The following is a 25,891-nucleotide window of genomic DNA, read 5'->3' as shown; positions in this document are numbered from 1 at the left end:
GTTGTTTTAAGTTTCTCTGAACATTCATTTGAAACACAGTCATTTAGACTAAAGCTAAGAGACATTCAAGAATGTAAACTTTGATCCTTTGAAATCCTATAAATTGACAAAAGAATACTCAATCGGAAATAATGCAAATAAATAAATAAATCCTTGAACTGCTAATCAGTTATTGAAGTGTGACTCACTTGTTTTTGCATCTGTCAAAAAAGGAATTCATCAGCATTCTTTCAATTGTGAAAGGCTTAAAAGTCAACTGTCAGCAGAATTTGACAGTCACGCTGTTTGTGACATCCGGTGGTGATTTGTTATATATTCAAATACCGAAGGTAGGGATTAAACGGATACTAAAAGTTATGTGTTCATTTGCAGATGTAGCGCTCATTTGTCAGGTTTTTTAACAGATACACAAGCCATAGGCTTTTAAAACAAGAATATTTTAAATAATCTTAGTAGACCAACTTTCTGAGACTCACTAAGATTATTTGTCTGAGTTTGAGAAAGCTGGTGTACTAGTTATCATTGTGCATGTTATTTCTAATAAGAATGCGTGGGCGTTTTATTAATTCTAAAAAAATGTAACAGATCATTTAAGATATTTGAAGGAATAGTTATTAAAATGTCCCCCCGACCTCAAATTTAATGTTGCCCAGCAAGTAGTAGCATGAGATGTATAGACCAATGGCAGCAAGAATGAAAAAGCGCAATTCGAAATAGCATTATCCTGTCCAATCAGCAGATCTTATTTAATTATTCACAAAATCAACCAATAGTAGGTCGAAGGCTATAGACGTACAAATCAACACGTGCGTAGATGCAAATGGGCGTGTCCGTTTTTCACCAATAATCTTTCAAAGTTGATGTTTAAACTGGTGCGCGCGGGCGGCGCTAAGCGTTTTTGGGGAGGATCTACAACACAAATCGCATGCTTGGAGTTAAACACTACTAGTCAGTACGGCCTCAGAAAGTATTCCAGTGTTAAACTAAAAAACATAAATACTACTCAGCCAAATACGCCGTTTCCCACTCACTATTGCTAGGAGACTTGGGCCCTGCTGTTAGTGGCAGCCGATCGCTCTTGAAATGAAAGCGGGTGGTAAGTAGTTTTACCTGACCTACACTGGCTATTTAAACAGATTAACTGGTGGAAATGAACCAGCTAGCGTTAGCTAACCTGTGTAAATTAAATATTTTCTCCGTAAATTTATCTTGGCAGTAATTGTACATTTTTGTCAGTATATGTAAGTTTTACTCTGAAGCCATTTACGATATATAGCCAGCTAGACCCTAAAAACTCTAGCAAGGCAGCTAACGCTAGCCGGTTAACTTCACACGACTTGGACTGTCGTTGGCTGTTAATCTGATTTTGCGTGGCTCTGTTGAGCATTATTTAGGTTTTTATTTACTGAGAAGCATGCATGTATATAAGTGCCTTCATATCACACATACAAATATAAAGCTTCCTAGCAAATGTATAGCTATGCCAACGCCTGTGATCAGGTAATTAGCTAGCTTGCTAACCTAGGTGTCCAGGTCTAAGGAGGGAAACTCCGCCGCTGAATCTTGTAACGTTACTTCAAAATGTTATGCTAATCGACACTAGATCAATATTACAGAAAGTTAGCACTAAATGTGTTTTTGATTACGTTTTGCTAGACTATATGGACAATTTTACTTGAAAAACTGTCAAGATTATTTGTACTTATGATCTGTCTTTTTGATTAAGGTTATGAGCTGATCAAAGCTGTTAAATTGCTAGATAGCTAGCTATCTGCATACATTTAGGATTTAGATTTAAAAACCCGGTCTTGGACATCGTAAATTAAAAACAAACAAACAGACAAAACCCTAGAATTAAAGTTGATGCAAGTGATGTAGTAAGTCTAAATGTAATGTTCGTTCACGTAACCCGGATGCATTTAATATTGCTACCACAAAGGTTTTGGGAAGATTTTAGCTAGTGAAACTGTTTAACTTGAATTCATTTTCCTCCTTTCTCTCTTTTTTTAGTGTTGCACTGTCGATGCTCTAAATGTTTTTCGCTACCTGCGCGGAAGCGAGTCCGAAAGCAGGTCCCCTCTCTGACGCTTCTGTCCCTGCCCGAGGAGGTGTTGCTGTGTGTTCTCCACTGCCTCTCTGCTGAAGACCTACTGGCCGTTCGAACCGTCAGTAGCGTCCCGCTATATTAGTATTTATATAGTGCCTTTCTCAAACTCAAGGACACTTTACAAATATCACTTTTTTCTTTTTTACACACTCACACACCTGATGAGAAGCGGCAGCCAATTTTGCGCACAGCATACTCTCAATCAGAAACCACAGCCCCCTGGGGGACTGTGAAGGGGATGAGGAGGAGGTTAAGACCAGGGCAGAGCTCCAAGCATCACTAGACATACATGCGCACACACAGGACAATTTAGAGTATCCAGTCAACCTAACCTCCATGTTTTTGGACTGTGGGAGAAAACCGGAGACCCTGTATGAAACCCACACAGACACAAGGAGAACATGGAAACTCCACCCAGATCAGGACTCAAACCCAAGTGCTGCAAGGCAAATGTGCTAACCACCCTGCCGCCACATCTCACACATTAAGCATGGTTTTGAGCTAGAGTAGGTTTAGATCAAACTAAATTTTACAGTGCATGGTTGTCATCTGTTTTGGTGTTGCTTGGAACATGAAGTGGTGAAAATTAATTTGTTCACCTACTTCTCTCATACAGTCACACAGGTGTTTTGCTCTTGCTTGTGGTCTTGAAACAGCTACTTCTTTAATGGAGTCCCTTTATAGAAAATTATAGAAAATAATTTTTTTTATTAAGTGTGTGTTTTTTTGTTTTTTTTTTGGTGCTTCTAGGTGCACTCTCGGTTCCGTGATATTATTGACAACAACTCAAGTGTCTGGGCGCGGGGTAGCTTTAAGGACAGCTGGCCAGCTCCAGACACTGTCTGGCTCTTTGAGAAGTAGGCTTCCAATTACATATCCTTTTATTTCATGTAGAGGCTAACCTTAAATTGTATAAGATTCCAAATATTTCCCTTTCGTCTTCTATCCAGGGCAGCAGAGAAAGGCAACTTTGAAGCGGCAGTAAAGCTAGGAATTGCATATTTGTACAATGAAGGACGTAAGTTTCTGGCCATCTTCCTGTTGAATGTTCCCGTTCCTTGATTCCTGGTTCTTTGCGTTTATTATTAATTTGATCTTTGAAAGAGTATAGTGCAAAAGGAGTGGAAGCAAAATAGAAATGAGACTATGAATAAAAGCAGGTAGGTGCACAGAGAGCTGCCTTAAAAGCTTCTGGCTGAAATACTTTTAAAGATGCTCCAAGCAGCCTTTTATTGTTTTCCCTGCAGCGTCGCTCAACGACGAGGGCCGCGCTCAGCTGTGCGGCATGATGGCAGCACGTTACTTCGCCCTGGCTGAGAGCTTGCGCTCCCCCTTGGCTGACCCCTTCATCTGGCTCTTTATCCGGCCACCCTGGTCCCCCTCTGGGAGCTGCTGCAAGGCAGTGGTGTATAACTATCTTGAAACAGAGAGTGATAACAATATGGTAAATAATGTAGTAGTAGTAGAAGATTTACTAAGAATGTTTGTTTTTGTTTGTTCTATAAAGAATAAAGAAATGGTTTATATCATAGAAATAAAAGTAGCAACTTCAAGTTATTATATTTCACTTAATTTATATTTGTGTGTGTGTACGTCTCATATACAAATACACACACAGTATTTCTTTAGTTTTCAGAATATCCGCTGCTCTGGAATGTTAGCCTTGTTGTCCACTGATCTGTTGTGTTGCAGGTGCTGAGAGGAACTCTGCTGCACTGCCTGGCTAGAGTTCTCCAGCTGTTTGATGTGAGTTGCATGAAAATAAAACTTCAGCAGGGGGTGGAGTAAACATTAGTGCCTATTATGTCAAATAGTAGGATTAACAACGATAACAAAAAAATGCTGCGCTGCTTAATATAACAGACCCCAGAGTCCCTGTAGTCGTTCAGTTTCACATGAGCCATTTTCAAGCTGCTTTTTGGGGTGTGTGGCGTGACGTGGCGTGATCGTGCGTGTTAGGACGAGGTGAAGCAAGCGACGGCTCTTGAGCTGTTGGAGGAGTCAGCGTGCTGTGGCAGTGTGCAGAGCTCGTACCTGCTGTGGGAGCAGAACCGCAGTGCAGCGGTAAGCGCTTCCTCTGAACCCCAAGGCCTCTGGCGCCTCCACCGAAGGGCCCCACTTATTGATGGTCTGTTTCCTCTACAGCTGGTTGACCCCGGCAGGTACCTCCAGTGTGTACGCACTCTAAGGGACTACGCTACCAAAGGCTGCTGGGAGGCTCAGGTATGTCTGTTTTTTTTATTTTGCTGGAGTGTTTGTGTGAATGACTGCAGTTATAACCAAATGTAAAGATTGTATTAAGGTTGGCCACCAGAGATTGCCAGTGCACTGCCATTATTGTTGTCAGCTATTTAGACCCAGGGTAATATTTTAAGCACAACAAAACTGTGAAAGTGCCCAACACTGAGAGTTATGGCTGATTTGACGTCACGAAGAGTTTTAACGCTTGTAAACCCTTTGTGTTGGGCTCTTCAATCAGCTGCGGTCTTGTGTTTTAGAGGCTCTCTCCTAATTAAATGTGTGTGTGATTGAATGTGCACCTGGTATGTGTCAGAGGTTTTCATGTTTGCCTCTGGAGGCCGGTGACTTGTTGACCTTATCTGTGGCGATACCTGATTTTACCCCTCTAAATGCCAACGTTTGAAAAAGGGGTGGTGGATGAGTAATCGTTTTTTAAAATGTTGCGCTCCTTTTGTAGTGAATTTCTGAAAGCTTGTTATCCCATGGAGGGTTGCGCATGCATGTGTGAATACACAAACACCCACGTGCGCACGTATATGCTCAGGGTTTTGATTGTTGCCCTCCGTCCTGCTCTTAGCTGTCTTTGGCCAAGTCAGTTGCCAGTGGCAGCCCCCTGGGACTGGAGGCTCGTACCTGCACTCACCTGGTCGCCCAGCTGTTCCACTCCTGTCCACTCCCCCAGCGACGCCTGGACGACCCGCACGCGCTGGACATCAACGACACCATGAGGTATCGCCCACGCCTTGCCATTCAGATCGCACTCTTCTCTTCACCTTTGCGTGCTTGTCTTTCATGGGCCATCGACCGTGCCCTCGTGTTCATCGTCTGTGTGTTCTAAGGTACATCCTGGTCGATTGGCTGGTGGAGGTGACCACCATGAAGGACTTCTCCAGCCTGGCGCTGCACGTGGCTGTGGGCTGCGTAGACCGCTACTTGTCTCGCCGCTCAGTGCCCAAGGCTCGACTGCAGCTTCTGGGCATCGCTTGCATGGTCATCTGCACACGGTGAGGCTCTGAGCGCTTTGAGTTCAGGCTCTTCAGCAGAGGTGCTCCACCTCCATCCTACCCCCATGGAGTTCCTCTACTAATGCTTGAGTAGACATGTCCCTTTGGTCCAAATAATGTGAATTTTGGGAACCTTCCTTTTAAAGCATTAGTTTAACGGGATCCTGCATTACCTTTTTATGCCTTTTTTCATACTTTTAAAAAAATTTCTTCTTTTTTTAAAAAAACATTTTCTCTTTCTCTTCTTTTTGGGATCCGGTGTGATGTTTGTTTTGTTTTGTTTCCCCCCCAGGTATATCAGTAAGGAGATCCTAACCATTCGAGAGGCCGTGTGGCTCACCGACAACACCTATCAGTATGAGGACCTGGTCAGGATGATGGGCGAAGTCATCTCTGTGCTGGAAGGGAAGATCCGAGTGAGTAGATGCCCCCCCCCCCCAGTTAAAAGTGTATTGGGTGCCACCTTGTTGGGGTCCTAGTCCGTAGCGCAAATAAGTTCTTAATCGGGAATGAATTGCTGGACACATTACTTGGCCTCATGCCAGTCTAACCTGATGGGCTTCAGTGGATTTCATCAAGGAACCTTTTCTGTCAGCAATTCTTTGTATTTTAAGGCGGACTGTAAGAGGTGTGTGCATGTGTGTGTGCGTGATGCAGACCCCCACTGTACTGGACTATGGGGAGGTGCTGCAGTCTCTGATGCCCATGGAGCGGCGGAGCTCTCATCTCTACAACTACGTGTGTGAGCTCTCTCTGCTCTACTCCGCCCTCGCCGTTCCTGGGCCTGCCCGCCTCGCCTGTGCCGCGCTGCTGCTCACACGAGCTCTGCACAATTATGGTGGGTGTGTATTGATGTAAAGACAGAAATTGGCTCCTTTTTTTCCCCTTCTTCTCTCAGCGAGCGGGTGCTGCATTTAATTCTGCTAGCCGCTTCCAGGACGGCTATACACTCTCAGGTTACGTTTGCATGCATGCGCAGACTCTGCAATCAGGAAGAAATCAGAGTAAGAGTGTACGTGCACTGAAATCAGATTACTGAGCTAAAATCAGAATTCTTTCTGCACCTTCACCTTCAGAGAAATATTGTTAATTATTCTAGAATAATAAATGTTTTATGTCAGCTTGGATATATGTAATTCTGGTCAACGGCATCAAACTCGACTATTCTCACATCGGCAAATTATGAGCTGAATTTTAAGTGTTTCTAGGTTTATAATTGAACAGGATACATTTTGTAGTGGACAACACCACATGCAGAGTAAAATACGACCACCACATATGTTTAATGCCTGCTCTGGCCAAACACCACTGCTATACTAAGAACATGGAGAGCACTTGGAAGCATGATTTGTCGATAAGTTTTTAAAAGAATGAAATGTAATGACATGTCATGTTAATTTGCCCGGTAGAATAAATCAACTATGTGCTGGGGGAGCACAGTGCTGTAGTCTTTTCCTGCTTATAGAGGACATTATCATTTCAAATGACTGAAGACCCAATGCGCCATGGACATCGACATTTGGCCAGGAATTGCGCGTCCTGACATTTCCATTTTGACCCCGTGTAATGCACTAAGCAAGGTTTTTGCAGGCCTACCAGCTTTGATGCTGGGGCGTACTTCAAGGCAGGATTTGTTGGTGAAATTAAAGTGATGAGGGCACCAGTGGATATTCTGGTTGTATGTAGATAGGTTTGTGCAAATCTTTTATTTTATTTTAAAATATATATTATATGCAAATGAGGTATTTTATTTTAACTTTTATTTGTAAAACTAAAGTTATGCCTACTTTGTTCGTAGTCAACACTGCCACTCACTAACCCTAACCCATTATATATTTATGCACATAAAACAACCTTTTTGATGATTACATTTGATATTTTAAGAAGTTATTTCTTGTGGTCTTCGAGATATTTCATGTTCTTCCATTCCAAATGTAGCTAACTTCAAAATCTACAGTTAAGTCTTGTCTTGTCAAGCTTTCTGTAGTCTAAGACGGTTCAGAATTCATGCAGTCAGTCGCTCAACAGTTCTTTCCCATTTTCGATGTTTTATTATTTTTTGTGCTATTAACACTGAACACTAACAATGTCTTCCTGCCACTCTGTGGGCGTAACAGTGACGTCACAGCCGCACCCTCCATTTCTGTAGGCATATAGGCTTCTGTATACAAGCGCACTCGCCATTAGATAATAGCTACCATGCGGCTGAGTTTTGCTAACATAACTTCGGTAATGCTAGAAAACTGCAGTTGACCTCCGCTGGCCACCGCAGATCTTAAAAGTCCGCGTTGTGTTCATGGGTGGGAATGGAAGATGGAGTCAAAGGGAAAATAAAGCTTTCCTGTGTTGAGTTCACCTACCTAACTGCTAGAGGTGGACTTTCTTGACTAATGCGTCTTTTTAAGGAGCCTGGACCCTGAGCAGTGTGTGCAGTGGTGTGTTCCCTGTGCTCATGTCTTGTGTGTTTCTGCAGCTCCAGTATGGCCGAGTCAGCTGGTGGAGAACACGGGCTTTTCTAAAGAGCTCCTTGTGCCCGTTGCTTTGCTGCTCTATATCAAATGGTGAGTTCTCATGCTCTGACTGACGTGGCTGCAGCCACTTGCTGACATAGACGCATCCGTTTTCAGTAAAGAACCATTTAAACCTCAAACTGGACAAAGAATGACTGTACCAGGGGTAAGATATTGTGTACTGTCATCTGCAGTGATGTTGTGATAGTTTTGCATGCAAACATTTCATGAGTGTTAATGATGCTTACAGTCTTCATTTATTAGGGCTGCCCTCTCTGAGTTGATAAGTCATATTATTTTTGCTAATATTTAGCTAAAAATGTTTGCATAATATTTTTGCATAATATTTAGCTACAAATCATATTCATATACTGAAAGTTTGGATCATATAGCTTCCTTTTGAATATGTGTGTGGTGTTAATGCATAACGACTTCTAAAATGTCCCCAAAACTCCAAATCTGACCCGACAGCTATGACTTTTGATTGAATATTTCATACTTTACAGGGTCACCCGTAGCAGCAGAAGGACACTATTTTTATCAGAATTTTTTCCGCTTGACTCCGTAATGTGACTTTGAATTTCAACAAGTAACTCATATATAGTGCAGCTTTAATATCATGAATATAGTAACCAAAATTTATCATGGTTATCGATATAATCATGGCATTTGTTGCTGTATGTGTGAGCTACAGTAGCTTAGCGCTAGGACAGTTGCAAGAAGCTAATTCATGTCAAAGCACATCAACAGCTAATATTAAGTGTGACATGGTAGAATCAGTGTGCTGTTTTGTTTTTTTTTTCCACTTGTTTGTTTTGTAATTGAATTTATTTACTCATTGTCGAGTCAGATTTGGCTTGCGGTTGTTTTTGCCATAAGAGTTTTCAGTGTTTCAAGCATGCTTCTCTGATTTTATAAATTTTTGGGGGGGTTTCTTTTCTTTGCCAGCTTCAGCCAAGACACTCCCAAAGACTACAGACATGTCTCCTTAACAGGTGTTAAGCAGAGATTTGAGGGTGATACACACCAGCAGATTAGCAAAGAGAAAGTGAGTACTGCTCCTTCCAAACCTCTGCGTTCACTTTCCACCTCTGTGTGAGTGAATGCAGCTTAACTATGAAGGATGGTACTTGTAAAGCCTGTGCTGCTTGTCCTTTATTAAGATACCTGTAAGTCCTGTGATACTTTTGTTCTATTCTGATTTTGTTTGACAGATAACAGATTGTACTGCACTGTACAAAACATGATAGCCAGTAACTATTTGTTTGTTAATGTAATAAGTGTCATGTAGGTTTTGCCTTTGCCTAGCAGCTGGAGTGTACTGTATTCAGGTAACAAGTTACCTGATTCTAACATACTTAATGGTTTGTGGTTCTCAGGTAATGGGGTTTAAAGACGTGTGCCAGGTGCTGGAGGTCCCAGAGATGGAGCCTCAGGTTGGAGCTCCCAGTTACAGTGGCCCTTCAGCAGACATCCCCACCTTCCTGTCTTCTCCATCTGGCAAGAGGTCTGGTATAGTAACCTGTTTTATTACATTGTGTGTTATGTATCTAATTCGTCTGTGTATCCATGTATTGAGAAGTGGTGAGGAATAAATGAACTCTCTCTCACACACACACTTGCCAACACACCAAGAGAGAAGCACAGTATCTTGACTTCTGGCTTTATGGGCTTAACATGGTCAAACTGTCTGGATCACAGTCATACAAATTTACCCATCTTCATTCCAATTGAGACTTGGTTTTTCATGGATCGGGTTTGTCCAGTCATCTACAAATTTGTCTGAACTTGGGTCAGAATTTAGTATCATTTAAGGATGTCTCAATTAAATATACTTTCCAGGGCTTCGTGGTGGTCAGTCCCAAATAGTCTTAATGCAGGGTCTTGCCAACATGCCATGTGGCAGTGATTAGCCACACTCTCCCCACATAGCCTCCAACATCTGGTTTTCCCCCAGCTTTTGCTTTTGGAATAATAAAAAAAACCAAAAGCCTTTTGGGTTTGTTTTTTAATGTATGTGATGGTCTCTCTTTCTCTCTCGTGTGCGCGTGTGCGTGTGTGTGTGTGTGTGTGTGCGCGTATCAGGCAAGAGGACAGCATGCAGACCCACCGAGGCAGCTTTGTGGCCACACCCACAGCTGAGCTGTCCACTCAGGAGGAGACCCTTCTGGGTGACATCCTGGACTGGAGCTTGGATGCGTCCTGCTCAGGCTATGAGGGTGACCAGGAGAGCGAGGGCGAGAGAGAAGCTGAAAGTGAGTGAGCCAAAGCGCTTCTGATGCACTTATTGACATTCTCACTTCCTAGCGATGTATGAGTAAGTCTTGGGTGAGGGGAGTGATGTCATCAAATACGTTGCATTTCTTCTAGGTTTTCTAGCGCTGGTTTGAAAAGGTAGTTTTTGAAGCAAGAGAGGCTTGTGTTTGTGTCTCAGCGAGGCCTGTGTTTGTCTGCTTTCACAGCCTCAGTGATGTCGGTGCAGCTGCTGCTTTCCACAGAGCACGGCGACGGGCAGTCGCACTGCCGCGCTCTCTCCGACGACGAAGACGACGACGACGGCATGTGCGCAGCCGAGGATGCTTCCAGCAGCCGCGGCCGACCCTACTCCCAACAGCCTTTGTCCTCCTCCAGACGCCCACTGCGCGTAGAACTACACAGTTCTGGCTACTCGTCCGTCCAGAGCAGCAGCCCTGCCGTGTGTTCCCTGATGCCCTGCTCCCTCTCCTCAGTCAGCCAGGCCTCGGTCTCCGCCTCGCCCGGCTTCCGTCTGCTGGTCCCTATGCAGCGGCCCGATGGTGCCTCCCACAGGCAGGTGAAGAGGAAGAACACTGCCGCGCACAGCGGCGGAGAGATGGAGGTGGAGACGGAGATGGAGGAGGGAGAGCCGCCCAGGGCTCTGCCCCTCAGCCTGTGAGCACGGGCTGGACTGGACACCTGCTGGGCCCTAGCAGTCGTCCCACCTCATGCCTCTTAGCAGTTTGTTTCTCAGGTGCTGAACCCCAGTCTGAACGGGCGAAAGCGGTTCGTTCCCATACATCAGATCACCCACTGTGAGCTTTAAAAGAATTCTGGCCTCCAAAATACAGATGTGAAAATGAGCGGAAGCGAGTGGGGGGCCAGTTAGTATTTTATGAGTGTGTGCTAACGCATCACTGGCAGATTTCATTCACTGCAGTTTATTTGGATGACATGTTCTTTTAAGAAGGGAAAAGGAAGAACTGATGGTGATTATCCCTTCATTCTCATTAATCATTAATTTTAATCATTTGGCAATAGGCAGATCTGCCCTACAGTTTCTCGATGACCAAACCTCTGGAATTCCTGCAGAGCTACTTCTGCACCCATGTGTCTGAACTTTCTGAACTTTGCCAAATGTATGGCTCTGACCCTAATATATATATATATATATATATATATATATATATATATATATATATATATATATATATATATATATATATATATATATATATATATATAAAATCTCTCTCTCTCTCTCTCTCCCCAAGCATTGTCCTGTTATTGAGAGAGCCTATAATGCATGAAATGGCTTCATGTTGGGGGTATATACTCATCCAAAATGCAACCGAGTGATTTCACTCTATTCAGGGCACTGATGTATTTTTCTTTAGGTGACTTGAATATTTTTGAATAATTTATACCCTCTGTGCTCATGTATATTTTATACACAGTGTGCTTTTTATGAGCTTTGAGTGTTTTGCCAAATTCCAATGCCAGATGTTTGGTTTGTTTTTTTTAAAGAAATATACATTACCACTGCCCATCATTACTCTCAAACATGGTTGAACGTTTAACTGCTGAACAACATGGTAACCATTTGTACTGTAACATGTCATACTCACTCAATACCGTACTGATTGTGATGCCATTGTTTTGGCCAGCGACAATGAAAAGTGAACAGTTGACCTCTTTCTAATATTCAATGCAGAATAACACAGAATCCAACTGTGGTACAACACGCTGACTTTAAAATGTGATGTCGGATGTGCCGTTTCTTTATAACCTCAACTGAAACTAAGCACTTTTTCCTTTTCCCAGTGCTGGAATGGGTGTTCATGTCTTTAGTGACATTTGCTTGAACAATCAACTGCAAGTGTTTTGAGTGTTATACAGTGCTCTACAGGTTTAAAAAAAAAAAAACCTGCTTTGGAGAAACGGAAGTCGACAGCATTAATTTATTCTTGGATGGGTCTGGTCAGTACTGTAACTTCATCAAGGACTGTGACTCTCTTTGTACCTGTTTATGTACATATGTAAATGTATGAAGCTGTGAAAAGCCACTACTTGAAACAAAAGTTGTTTTGTACGGAGTTAAAAATAAAATACTGCAGTAGGTAGCTATGCTTCATGTGCAGGTGTCTTTTGGGATGTTTTATTTCATGCATACAATTTGATTTCTGTGGTTTATGGCAGGTAACTGTATAGACATGGATTTTGACCTGTACTGGGTTCAAGAATGCTGTAACACTCATTTGGTTTTGGCTTTACCCAGTTCCATGTCCTTTTTTAATTGCTGTATTAAGCACCCTTGACATGACACCATCACCTACGAGCTTCTACATTTTTTAAGGTCTCTTCTAACCTTTTACACCACCACTGACTCACTGCAGGTCTCTGGCTTGCTTTTACTCTTCGATCTATCATTTTTAGCGTAAGACGATACAATCCTTCATGTGCAAAAAAAATTGTAATCGCTCATGCTCGTCGAGGGTTGTTGTCTGCGTTGTGGGATAAATCGATTTCGGTTATCGGTAACGTTTTAGTCCATTTGTCATGTGACCGCGACGGCCAGCCTTTTACTGTCACGTGACCACATTTGTTGACGATTGTGTTTGCAATAATGCCTGGACTTCACGGCTGCGGCTCGGCACGATGTCCTCAGCTCGTAGATGCTATTCCGATATAATTCACGGTTAACTTTCTTCTGAGCACCTAGTTACGCGAATGGCGCGCCGCATGAGTCTGTCGAGGAAGCTCACGTTTTAATGTCGCTGTCTTAAACGGAAGGTTTTTTACGAAGCCGATTGAAAGGACAGCTCATGAAGTTCATTCACCAGACCTCTGTTGTAAGGTAATACCTTGGTGGTGGCGTCTTTGTTCCGTACTGCGGGCGATTTCTTGCGCTAGGTATTTGACAAGAAGAGATTTTAAGCATGGATTTCATGCAGATAGTGTGTTTTGTTTTTTTTGTTTTTTTTACTTCACAATTCTGTATCTTTGTAATAAGAGCACTGATAGACGGATTGTACGTCCATTCGAGGCCCTTGGAATACTGGCGCTCGCGGTCTCTGGCAAGGGTGCCAATTTAGCGCTGAAATACGGAAATGTCGATCGTGGGAATGTGAGGAATATTTTACGTCTCACGGAAACGAATCAGCTATTATTTTAAGCAGTTTTAAAACGTGGCTATCTTGATTGTGCGCACGACACAGAAACACAGATACAGAGGCCTATAGCAGCTAGTTTTTCTGTTCTCTGGTGACACAAAATACACATCGGTATTCCCAGATGTGTCCACTTGCAGATAAAGATTGTTATTTTATGTAGGTAGTTACGGAGACTCTGGCAAAAAAGCTGTTTGAGCCTCGATTAGCACCTAAAATTTGTAAAATATAGGCCTAAATTGATTTGTAGTTGCATGAATCAATTTTGATCCATGAATGACCTTCAGCCTAAGCAACCTCGCTAACTTTAGGATGCTGCAAAAACACTACGTGCATGACAAAAGAACTTGGGACTTTCACCAGTCTGCTTTTGTTTCTTTTTTCTGTCCTATCTATATCACTCACACATACACACATATACATACACACATACATATTTACACATACATACATACATATACACACACACATATATACATACATACATATGGGATTTATACATGCTTTGCAGGAGATTGGAAGCATGGGAATTTGTTAGTTTGTAGACTGATTGATTAAGAGATCCATTTGTCATGGATCTGGAAGCCTCTGTGTGTGTGTGTGTGTCTGTGTGTGTGCGCCTGTGCGCTAACCAGCCATTTTATTAGACACGCCTACCTTTTACATAACTCTCTGGCAACTATATTATGCACACCTATCTTCTAAGTTTATTTTCTGGGTATACAATGCTGTCTAGCCATTCATTGCCATGCACAGCCATCCTCTACCCTGTTCAGGGCCATTAACATGATCAAAATTTTAGTGACGTCCATACTGTAGAAATGTCACTTAATTCACGTACAGTAATAAACCACAGTAATAAACCACACAAATGAATGTGCTTCTAAATATCTGGTTCTGCATGTTCCAGTCAATTTTATGTTTTTCACTACATCATTGCTGCCTTAGTTTCCCCATAATGTCCATAATGTACATCCAGTTCTTCAAACCGCTCTTGCTGCTTCAGCGTTTAAGCATGGGACAGGAAATCATGTAGGGCTGCCTGCTTTCTGTACTTTTTAAATTTCCCCTCATTTTATTCATGCATAAACTGTTATTTTTGCAAGAACAACTTTGACTGCTTTATTTTGCTTAAATGATTATTGCTCTTTAATACACTCAATAATTGAACTTTTAGTTATTAATTTATTTACCAATGTTTTCATCTGAAAGTACACACTGAAATGTACACTTAAAATGTATAGCTTCAAATTGGTTTTGTTGGTGCTATTCTCAGTTTACTCTATATCGACTACTATATAGTCGTGTTATTTAGCCTTTCAGTGTCTTTGTCTCACTCTCTCTGCAATTTTCTTTTGTGAGGTGATATCAGGCCTCAAAAAATGCTAAAGAAACAATTGTCTTGAAATTTAAGGTGTTGTGGAAGTTTTTTCATTAATAACACATTTATTTGTATGGGTATTATTAACACTAGCTGACATCTCTTACAGTTCACCATCAGACTGAATAGACCAGTTTGCTTTTTTCCAGATCTAAATAATGGATATGGTTGTTTGAATATTAATGTTTGGAAAATGAATATGTTCTCACACAGTGCATGCTCAGAGAAGATCCTCAACAGCACCTTAGTGCGTGTCGTCTTTCGCAGTACTCCTCCTGAGGCCCGGTGACTTTATATGTAGTTTCCCAGATACTGAAAAGGAAGTGCATTGTGGGCTAGCCTGGAAGACAAACCTCAGTGACACTGCTGACTGTATTTCTCCTTCTGTTTTTAGGTTGTGAAGTTGTAGTCATCTAAAATGGCTGTGTTGCGACAGTTTGGATTACTTCTCTGGAAGAACTACGTTCAGCAAGTGGGTGCCCCCTCACTTGTGTATAATGTGTATAATGTCTGTCTATGATGGTGAACAACAGAGTATTAAAGCTACACACATGTCTTTGTGAATGAATTCCTGTTCAGGTTGCACCAGTTTTTCATGTTTCTAGCTGCATGCTGGCCATGTGTATAGGTGGACTCTCTTTGATGGACTGCTTCTAAGTGGCTGATACTCATCTAAGAGATGCTTTCAGCTTTTTATTTATTTAAATTTAATTATTCTCTTTTATGGCTGCTTTGGCCCTGTGAGCATCTGGTCCTAGTGATGTTCTCACAAATAAGTGTTCCATCTTAAGTTTACACAGATCATAAAAACTAAATACATGTGTGTGTATATAGACACTGCTAATGTTGCCGGGGTTGTCAGACCACATTTGAACAATACCTTTGTCCTGAGATTCTATTCAAATAGAATAGGCATTAAAATATAGATGAAGAACATAAACATTTTCATACTGAGCAGCGACCCTTTTGGAACACAAATGCATACAATGCCTGTTATGGGCATACTGAATCCAAACACAGGCAGTGAGATGATGCTGAAAGAGCTCATTGCTTGTTCGATGCAAATCTGTTAAATCTATTGAAGGTGTTTTAGAAGGGCAGTTAATGCACTGCTCAGCTGGTAGGGAGCAAAGAGGATTTTTGTAGTCAAATAGCAGGTTTTAAAACCTCAGCCCTCTAACACCTCTGAAAAATATCGCAGTGGTCTCTTTTGCTTTGTCAATTGCTCTCTGAAGTACAGACCTTTCAAAGGCTTGTGACCAGCACAGGCTGAAATGTGTACATATTATACTTATACTGTAATGGCATGACATAGCAGTATATGTCTTTAAGGGCTTTTTCCAGCAAAGCATTGATTGTCTGTGTCCTGATCTTGTATGTCATAAACAGAAAAGAACAGAACGCCAAGGTAAGGGTTTAATAACAGGTTTAAAGATAACACACACACACACACACACACACACACACATATATATGTATATAGCAGTAGCGCTATGCTCTTATTGTGACTTGCCCCCATTCATTTTAAAGGCACAATCAATATATGAGTGAGTCATAGAATCCTTCCTGAGCTCCCCCTGTGAATGCATGGTTCCTGTTTGGTCCACCTACTTAAGCTCTGTTGCCTGATCTTATACAATAACGTAGTAGTGTGAGAGGACTTGCTATTCCAGTTCCATCAGAAAGGGGTGAGTTGTTTGTCCTCACATCTCCTGCTGCTGCAGCTGTGGTTGCTAAGAAACCTGGCCCAGTGGAGGCAAGTCAGGAAACCCAGGAGTTTAATGGCATCGTGGTCAGTAATGTGAGTGTGATGTGCCTTCTGTCAGATTGGGCAAAAATGATTCATAGGTTTAAATGTCAGCATTTAGAATTAATAAGGGCACGTAAAAAGGACAAGTATTCCAGTACAAATTTATTTCTGTGGATGGATTCCACAGTATAGCCTGTTCCTTGGGAAGAACAGCCAAGTGAAATGATGCTAATGGTGATGAATTTTGGTATGTTCTGTGTAACCTAAGTAACCCCTTGCTTAAACTAGATGAACGCCACAATAATGATGTAGGACATAATATTTGTTTTCATAGCACAGCTGCTGAGTCTTAAGCATCTTTAAAAAGTGTAGCATAATGTGTTTCAGATCAGAACCATTCCCAGCTGGCTTTGCCACTTATCATGACTGGCCATGTCACTGCACCCCCAGGATCTTGTGTAGGATCTGTGCACCCCTACGGTCACTCCTAGAATCCCGTGTAGAACCTGTGCGTAGTTCTTCGCATAGGTACTTTGAATGTCCTCATGGCAACTCCTAGGAAACCCATAATGCAGTTACATTTTCAAACAGTTTTGACTGGTCTAGCCAAAGGCGGAATCGTTCCTTTGCCTTTATATTATATGTGTAGAACAGCATTTGCATGGTTCACAGCAAGCTTACATAAAGATTTCTTTAATTACTGCCACTATTTGTGCATTTCGGTGAGTAATAAGATTTAGGGCATCAATGGGTTACACTGTTACTGGATGTAGAGCTGCTTATTTAATTTTTAAGATTGCACTTCTGTTCAGAATCAAACACCGATGTCTTTACCACCTTCTTTACCAGCAAATAGGATCTGGTTTAATTTTCCCAAACAGCCCGTAGCTGACAGAAAAGAGCGAGACACTAGAGATGAAACTTGCGTGGAGCTTCAATAATGACTTTTTTCCTCCTGCTTCTGAATCACACCAGTGCAACATCTCCACCTCACCGTCCTGCACATTCTCATTTTTTTTTTAATTTCCCACCGCCCGCAGAAGCGTCAGATCCTGGTCACGCTGGTGGAGATTGCCCTCCCCCTCCTTTTCTCTGCCATCCTCATCGTGTTGAGGCAGAAAGTGTCCTTCACCAACTACCCCAATGTCACGCACTATGAGAGCTTCTCGCTGGACGGTCCCCCCTTCCATCTCCCCATGGGTCTACAGCTAGCCTACGTGCCGGCCAACTCCAGCGTCGTCCGGCAGGTGGCCGAGGACGTGCAGCTCACCCTGGACAAGGGCTTCATCGCCGCGGGTAAGGCCACCACAGAAGAAGAGCCTTCGGGGCAGGATGCTGTGAAACCGGTTCGGTTCTGTCCCTGAAATGTCTAGGCCGGGTTGGCGTAGGGTTGTTCTGTGTGTAAGGTTTTTCAGGAAGAGGAGAATAAAACTAGTTTTTGTTCACTTGCTTGATCTTCTTTGGAAAGAGGGAATTTTGACAATGTAACCTTTTGCCACTGAAATTTGCATTACTGAAATTGTTTTGCCCTCTAAAACCAGTGATGTGTCAGTGAATAATGTACTGTGCTGATCTTTTGAACACATTGAACTGGGAAGTAGAGTTCTGTTTGCTTTAGCACAACTTGATAGCTTGATGGTTGACATCCATGACATCATGCATAATGACTGCATGGTGATGTGGCACCCCTTGACTGGAATTGATGTCCCTGCTATACTCCTGTCTGCCTAGAGACTCGGTTGTGTTCAGAATCCTGCCCAGAACCCGACACAGTAAAATGTCTTCTGTAATTCTTTAGGTTAATAATTGTTTGAACTCCTGTAAGAGGCAGAAGATAATGGAGCCTGGATGTGTGGTGAGTCACGCAGTGTGGATTTCTGTGTGCGGTTCCTGTTAGGCGTGGCCCCCTGCACTGCACGGACAATGCAGAGAAACCCCCGGCAGTGGCCCAAAGTCTGCTGCGGCACTAACAGCTGTGACGTGTGGAGAGAGTCGTGGAGGGACTGTCGATCATGGAGGGCCTATTAAAGTGTACAGCCTGCGCGTGGTGGCTTTTGCTCACAGTTACTGCTCAGCTAAGCCGTGTTTACTCACATTAGTCTTGCGTTAAAAGAGGAAGGACGAGTCGCACATTCCACGATGTTGCGTCCCAGTCTGTTCAGACAGAACACTGCCGGTCACAAGACAGTCAGGCAGGTTCCCCCTGGTGCAGACTACCGCTTAAGTAAACAGAAACCTTGCAAATCCACAGATAACATGGCATTTCTTTGTCATTTGTGTGCGGTTACAGCATGTGTGTGGAACTGGGAGCTCATACTTCCTGAGGTGTATCTGGGGTATTTTTCAGCATGTGCATGAGCCCAGTTCAGCCATATTCAGTCAGCGAGCATGTGGACTAGCTACCGAGCATGTCGGTGTGTAAATCCCAAATAAACGCAGCCTACAGCTGCTGCCAGTGTAACATGTTTACCCTGGTTCTACCAGGCACCTGAAGAGGGTCATGTCTCAGGTGCTCCTAGCACTTGCTCCAGGAAGATGATCAGGCAGTGTGACCTGTTTTTCCACTCTGTTTTTATCTCTGTCTTTTCGTCTCGGGGCTGCAGCCCAAGCAGACAACATTTATGTGATTTCAGCAGACTAAACCTTTCCGTGTGTGTGTGCGTTTGTGTGCGCTCGCCAGAGTCATGACCTGGCTAAATACCCATTGCTGCCTTGTCTGATATTTGCTTTCCTTTAAAATCTCCGTATAGCTGAAGAATTGCTAACAGCCGTGATACGGTTAACAGAGAGCTTCCAGTAATTAGAGGGCCTAGTAAATACTGAAAGGAATCTAATGAATAAAATGGTAGTTTTCTGATAGTGTATATTAGCAAGATGATTTGCAGTATCCTTCCTACATCGTGTGACCTTCTGAGTCTGAGCCTGAACTGAGCCTGTGCAGTGGAATCCAGGATGATGCTTATCATATGTGCAAAGGATGCATTTATGTTGGTTGTGTATTTAGGATGTTATTGTGATTTTGTATTGCATATTTTAATGTTGTGAGAAGTACTTCACACTAAGGACAGCTTTTGTTTTGGCACACAGTGACTTATAGTGAATTAGACATTCAGTCTCAGCATCGCATTCCTCTAAAAATCAAGGCAGCATGTTAACATTAAGGATGTAAAGTAATGTTAGCGTGTTCCTCAATTTTTGTTTAAATATTAAGACCATGCAAGACTGGGCACAAGAAAGAAACGTGAATTGGTGCTTGGGGATGAAGTTCCGCAAATGTGCTGTAGTCCACAGAACACATGTGATAGCCAAATAAACTCTGAACTGCCTTTCTAATGATTCAGATTTTTGCAGCTTTACCACTTCTTTTCAGGCTGTCTCCACTAAGTCGTATTCTTCATTTAATTCCCATGTTCCTGTCGTTCATCACCAGTGCGTGGATTCGAGACCGAGGAGTACTTTGAGGAATTTGTGAAGACAGACCCCGAATCGGGCAAGATCCTGGCGGCGGTGGTCTTTGAGCACTCCTTCAGCCACGACGACGAGCCTCTGCCCCTGCAGGTGAGACCTCGCGGTCACGCCACCAAAACATTAACTCCTTCTCCTGGGAAAGTTTCATTATACCTGTAGGACGTGTGTGTGTGTGTGTGTGTGTGTGTGTGTGTGTGTGTGTGTGTGTGTGTGTGTGTGTGAATTGTTTTAGGAGTGCAGTACTGTTGACATTCTTTTGCATGCATTATTCTCCTGACTGGGTCTGTACAGGTTCTACCTGTGTATCTTCTTCATGACCTCACTGTTCAGACTAAGTATGGTATGAAGCCTGGTATGAAATATAGACATGTACTGAGGCAGGAGGTCCCTACTTAAACAACAAGCACGCATACCACACATCTGTGTTTTTAATTTAAAATGCGTTTACTTGGTGGAGAAGTGTGTGGGTGACTAAAGGGTGAAAGGTGGCTAAAGCATGTTGAAGTGTGAAATCATTTATTTACTTATCTATCCGCTTTTGTAGCCAGTGATGGAGATTGAGTTTTTCTTGATTAGCTGTCCTGCTATGCTACTAATGTATTGCTTTCTATCAGCCCCTGTCTCCCAGTAAACCTGTTTTCCCTGTTCACAGACTCATTGCCTCTTTGTCTCTCCTTTGCTTCTCCCTGCAGGTGCACTATCACCTGCGTTTCACATATAGTCCCCGAAATGCTCCCCCCAAGGAGAAGTCAGAGCTCAACCCCAATAACGACCTGGACTGGCACACGGCCAGCTTGCTCCCGCTCTTCCAGCTGCCCGGACCTCGAGAGCAGCACGATCCCCATGGAGGCACCCCAGGTCTGTTGGCACTAGTGCACTGTGGGAAGTGTAGTCCTCTTTTCCTTTTTTCCTCTACATGTATGAAGTGTTTGTGTTCCTGGGTAAAGACCTCCCAGCCCTTTACAATTAGCCTGAACAAACAAGAAACAGGCTGATATATACATATCGCACATGGCGAGATGATTGGTACTGCTTCCCAAAGAATGTCCACCCTTCTTCAGTGGTTCCCATGACCACACATGCTTTGCATGAATATGTGATGTAAGCCATAACTTTTTATGATGTATGACCTTTCATATTGCAGGCAGTTTTTTGATTAATCGACCTAGCCCATAAATGAATTTAGAAGGGAGCCATGAAGTCATGAAAAGGTCAGATGAATGTTGCTAGAAGCTAAATTTCAGTATGTTTCATATAAATGATAAAAGAAACAGGTACAGAAATGAATGTTAAGTATTAACTCATATAGGACATAGGAAGTGTGTATACATGATAGTAGTTTTGCCCTCTTGGATAACAGGGCCTTATGAAGAACAGTTGTTACCTCACTGCTTTAGGCAAAAAACAGTATCTAAACATCTGCACTTTTATAGAATGTTATGAATAAATGGAAAATGGAATGTGTGTGGGATACCCCCTGATGATACCCCTTGATGATACCCCCTGACTGCAACTCCTGTGGTGGTATCAGTTTAGTTTGGCTACACATGTAAACTGAAAGTGAGCAGAGGTAATGCAAACGCATCGTAGTCTATTTTTCTTTCATTATTTCTTAAATGATGTTTATTTATGACGATGGCCTTTATTTCCATAGCCTTTTCTGTACAGGGAAATCACGATAAAAACATTAAAAGCTTTGATCATTTGCTGCAGATCATTTGCTGAAAGATAATTGTCATTAGCAGCAACAACATTAGTATAACATTAGTAAGTACATGAAGTTAACCAGCTACGGTATATGTTTCTCGTATTGATAAATGAACAACTTGATGTCGGGCTATTTTCCATTATATCTGAAAACTGCAGGCTCCTTCATTGCCAGATTATACTATAATACAGAGCGTTCATAGTCTCATTAATTTTCTGTAGTTTTGAAAGTTTTGTTGATGCCACAGGACTTTGCTTCAAGCTGAATCTAGTCTCACCCCGAGTCCTTTCTTCAAGTTGAGAACCTAATGCTGTGATGAGGGTCCAGTTTATGACGAGCGAGTTTTTTATGCTAAAGCGCCGCCCCTTCCTGCCTCTGTGGAAAGGTTATTTCCGAGAGGGCTTCCTGATGGTGCAGCACGCTGTGGACCGGGCCATCATGAAGGCCTACAACAGGACGGCGGCTACCGCCCTCCTCACACAGACGCGAGTGGTGCTGTCGCGCTTCCCCTACCCCGCCTTCATCTACGACGTCTTCATCTTGGCCATCCAGAACCAGCTTCCTCTGCTGCTCGTGCTCAGCTTCACCTACACCTCCCTCAACATCGTTCGCGCCGTGGTGCAGGAGAAAGAGAAGAAACTGAAGGTGTGTGCGTGTGGTGTGTGTGCCAGTGACATGCGTTGTACTGTGTACTTTAAAGGGAGGTGGAGTTTCTAAACTGTTGGTTTTTCTTCCAGGAATACATGAGAATGATGGGTCTCAGTAACTGGCTGCACTGGAGTGCCTGGTTCCTCATGTTCTTTCTCTTCCTCTCCATCTCCATCTTCTTCGTCACCTTGCTCTTCTGTGTCAGGGTGAGTAGCCCCAAGTTTCATTTGCTCCCAGTGGCATCAATAAGGTACTCGGTGTCAGGAGAACTGTTGAGATGCTTTCCTTGCACTGAAGACTAAATCACAACTCCTGGAGGTTCCAGAAAAGGGCACAGTTTAGACCTTGCTCTAACAAAATTCCTTTTTTTTTTTTTTTTTTTACAATTATCTACATGATTGGAATCATACACACTAATAAAGTTGAAATAAAACAAGTAAAGCATTATGTCCCTTTATAACTGCAGTTTGATATCTATGCTTGATATAATTGTGTAACAAATGCTTTGTATCTTAAAGGTGAGTCCCAATGGCGCTGTCCTGACCTACAGTGACCCCACGCTGGTGTTCATCTTCCTGCTGGTCTTTGCCATGGCAACCATCAGCTTCAGCTTCATGATCAGCTCCTTCTTCTCCCGCGGTAACTGCCCCAGCACCCTCTAACTCAGCAAGTTGCACTATGGTTTGGGTTGGGTAGTCGGCTGTCTCCGCTAATCTTAACCCTTGAGCTGCACAAGAGCGCACCAGGACCCAGTTTACATTAGCCAAATACTTCAGACAAGCCTTGTTGCTTCTCTGTGGCCGTGCTTCACTTTCTCCTCAGGTCCAGTCCATCACCTGACCTTGGTTATGCTTAGGCTTTATCATTAATGAAATGGCAAGAACCTAAAAGCTATGCGATTACAACAGATTCACCTGGAACAAGGATGTGCGATTAAGCAATGAAGAAGACAACAGGATACAGAGATTATAGGAGACTTGGACACGTTTGATCAAATGGGTGAGAAAACGCAGGCTTTAGTGCAGTGGGGACCATGAGTGTTCTAAGACACTGGTTGCGAGGAGACACAATCGATTTGCCTTCGTCTGCACCCTGGTGTGGCTTATTTTACATCTGACAAGGAAGAGGTGTTTTCATCTTTATTGTTAGTAAGGGCCGGTGTTGCCGGAGCAGTGCTAGACATTAGTTCATTCATAACTGTGGAAAATTGGATGTCAGTTCTAATGGAAATTTCAGAATGCTGGGAAAGCGTATTCTCTTATTGGCTGTGCACACACGTCTCACACCCATACCCACCCACCCACGCCGGCCGGGCGAACACAATCCATTTAGTGTGGCGAGTGTCCTTGTGCTTAGAACCATGCGCACATCTCAAGCAGCTAATAGTGCATCCCTCATTAGTGAGAACGATGGCTGTGGCAGGGAAACGCATTCAAGCACACACTTGGTTACTATGGAAATAACAAAAGGAAAGTAATTTGTGACTTGCCATTGGTGCTTTTCTTGCCACCAAAACATGCTTTCTTCACTGAACCCTGTTTCACACTCTGCAATTATCCTTCACTCCTCTCCAATCACTGAGACAAAGAAAGCTAGATTAAAATCACCATTACTGGCCTGTGAGGTTGGTTCATCACTCGGAAGAAAAGTGTTATCCACATTCTGTTGAACAGGTTCAGCTTTTAAAAGGCTAAAATGGCCTTTAAGGTCAGTTTTGTCCCAGCCATGATAGGCACTTGTAGTTCAGTAACCTTCTCAGATGTTGTTTTAAGGGGCCGGCACACCTGCTTTTAGAAAGGGGCGATAAGGACGCATCAGGTTCCTGATATGCAGAACTTGATCCTTGCTCCTTATGGGAGAGAATAAGAGGGAGAAGAGGCCGGCTCCTGCCTGGTCATTCTCTCCCTCTCTCTCTCCCTCTCCCTCTCTCCCCCCCTCTCTCCCTTTCTCTCTCTCCCTCTCTCTCTCTCTCTCTCCCCCTCTCTCTCTCCCCCTCTCCCCCCTCTCTCTCTCTCTCTCTCCCCCTCTCCCCCTCTCTCTCTCTCTCCCCCTCTCTCTCTCCCCTCTCTCTCTCCCTCTCCCCCTCTCTCTCCCTCTCTCTCTCTCTCTCCCTCTCCCCCTCTCTCTCTCCCCCTCTCTCTCCCCCTCTCTCTCTCCCCCCCCCTCTCTCTCCCCTTCCCACTGACGGCTAGGCGAACGAGGACCTGTTGAGGTGAATACTTGATGATGAAAGCTCTGCCTGAGCACAGGTGGTCAGGAGTAAGAGGGGTCTGCTTGCACTGTCATCAGGTCTAGGAGCACTAATCAGAAGTCTGGAGCACTGAGGCAGGTGTAGCCCACACTCGGGGCCAAAGGTTGTTTTAGTGACTCTTGAAAATGTAAAGGTTTTGTTTTTTTTGCTTTGCTTTTAAAGGAATACTGCACCCAGAAAATAATGTCATGGCTAATAGCAGCCTGAGAGGGCTAGTTATTGTGGGAGATTTGCATGAGCAGCTGCTCAGTCATTCTCACTGATAGGATGTCAGTGTGACAAATTACAGAACAAAACGAGACCTGGGTGAGGGGATGTGTTTTAAGGTTGTCCTAGCTGCTTTTAAGTGCTGGCCCAGATTTGTCTCTTGCTGGCTGTTTTAGTGAAACAGAACAAAGCAACTTCAAACTCGACAGGCTACTTGGCCAGAAAGCGAGTCTTGGGGCTAAATGAAACACCTTTGTGCTCTGCTCTCGCCTCCTTGTCCACTGGTGAGGAAGAACGGGAGCTGGAAGCACACATGAATCGGTGAGCACCTGCTGTCTCTGTGCTCTCTCTTTCAAGATTGAGCAGCAGATTGCTAGAAGCTTCGCAGAATCGTTTTTGTCCTTTTCCTTTTGTGTGTGGAATTAAAAAAAAATAACCCAACGTGTCCGTGTTCCTTCCTTTGCTGAGCACAAAGCCTTGCTCCTCTTTTTCCAGGTTTTCCTCTTATTATTATTCCTCTGCGTCTGGGTGTACTTTTGCCTGCCTCCATGATGAGTTGGGGGTTTGGGTTGGGTACACACAGCTGCTGCAGGGTGTAGGGGTGGACAGGTAAGAGGCACTAGTGACTTGTTTACACCTCGTGCACCTGCTGTGCGTCATGGCTACCCTTTAGTCACCTTTCATTTAGTGTGTCTGTTTGTGGGGTCTGTGTGTAGGTGTGTATCCCTTCCTTTCAAACACTTTCATATAATGAAATGCACTGAATCGATAGGTAGAGGGCTTCTCACGTTGACCTTTTACTTGTCACTGAACATGTTAAAAATATTTTTGCAAAGTTCCAAGGCTCAGTGGAGTTTTCCTTACCTTGGACCTTGGTTCTCTCTCTCTCTCTCTCTGTCCTCTCTCTCTCTCTCTCTCTCTCCTCTCTCTCTCTCTCTCTCTCTCTCCTCTCTCTCTCTCTCTCTCTCTCTCACACACACACACACACACACAGCTAACGTCGCAGCAGCAGCAGGCGGCTTCATTTACTTCTTCAGCTACCTGCCGTACCTCTTCCTCTGGCCACGCTATGACCTCCTGTCCCACTCCCAGAAAGTGTCTGCCTGCCTCATCTCCAACGTGGCCATGGCTATGGGAGCGCAGCTCATCGGCATGTTTGAGGGCAAAGGTTGGCTGTTTATTGACCTTTACACCCCTACAAAGTCATCCTT

At 43.5% G+C, this 25,891-nt stretch overlaps 2 protein-coding genes across 3 annotated transcripts in view; both read left to right on the top strand.

Annotated features, from left to right (window-relative positions):
* Positions 1–940: 940 nt before the first annotated feature.
* On the top strand, positions 941–11,243 carry ccnf (cyclin F). Of its 2 annotated transcripts, XM_035529241.1 has the most exons (17): positions 941–1,096; positions 2,011–2,165; positions 2,858–2,964; positions 3,058–3,125; positions 3,355–3,551; positions 3,800–3,853; positions 4,067–4,171; positions 4,253–4,330; positions 4,926–5,077; positions 5,188–5,352; positions 5,645–5,768; positions 6,010–6,190; positions 7,826–7,913; positions 8,811–8,910; positions 9,242–9,369; positions 9,948–10,117; positions 10,325–11,243. In XM_035529241.1, the coding sequence occupies exons 1-17, from the start codon at positions 1,084–1,086 to the stop codon at positions 10,774–10,776; spliced, it is 2,337 nt and encodes a 778-aa protein (XP_035385134.1). In that variant the 5' UTR covers positions 941–1,083; the 3' UTR covers positions 10,777–11,243. The 2 variants fall into 2 exon arrangements, with proteins under 2 accessions (XP_035385134.1, XP_035385137.1); XM_035529244.1 differs by lacking the exon at positions 4,067–4,171.
* Positions 11,244–12,733: 1,490 nt separating this feature from the next.
* abca3b (ATP-binding cassette, sub-family A (ABC1), member 3b) overlaps positions 12,734–25,891 on the top strand; it is a 28,743-nt gene continuing 15,585 nt past the window's right edge. The window contains exons 1-9 of the mRNA XM_027009155.2: positions 12,734–12,954; positions 15,043–15,120; positions 17,439–17,694; positions 19,829–19,956; positions 20,559–20,724; positions 21,960–22,219; positions 22,312–22,428; positions 22,741–22,861; positions 25,675–25,848. Of these exons, the coding sequence (XP_026864956.2) occupies positions 15,067–15,120; positions 17,439–17,694; positions 19,829–19,956; positions 20,559–20,724; positions 21,960–22,219; positions 22,312–22,428; positions 22,741–22,861; positions 25,675–25,848 (1,276 nt within the window). The 5' untranslated portion in view covers positions 12,734–12,954; positions 15,043–15,066. The remainder of the gene's footprint in view (positions 12,955–15,042; positions 15,121–17,438; positions 17,695–19,828; positions 19,957–20,558; positions 20,725–21,959; positions 22,220–22,311; positions 22,429–22,740; positions 22,862–25,674; positions 25,849–25,891) is intronic.

This window comes from Electrophorus electricus, chromosome 1, assembly GCF_013358815.1.
Source record: "Electrophorus electricus isolate fEleEle1 chromosome 1, fEleEle1.pri, whole genome shotgun sequence".
Classification (NCBI taxonomy): Eukaryota; Metazoa; Chordata; class Actinopteri; order Gymnotiformes; family Gymnotidae; genus Electrophorus; species Electrophorus electricus.
This window is presented reverse-complemented; position numbering and strand designations above follow the sequence as displayed.

Coding starts and splice junctions, on each gene's coding strand:
- ccnf (XM_035529241.1), top strand. Junction 4,331..4,925: donor AAGGCTGCTGGGAGGCTCAG/GTATGTCTGTTT, acceptor TCCTGCTCTTAG/CTGTCTTTGGCCAAGTCAGT. Junction 6,191..7,825: donor ACGAGCTCTGCACAATTATG/GTGGGTGTGTAT, acceptor GTGTTTCTGCAG/CTCCAGTATGGCCGAGTCAG.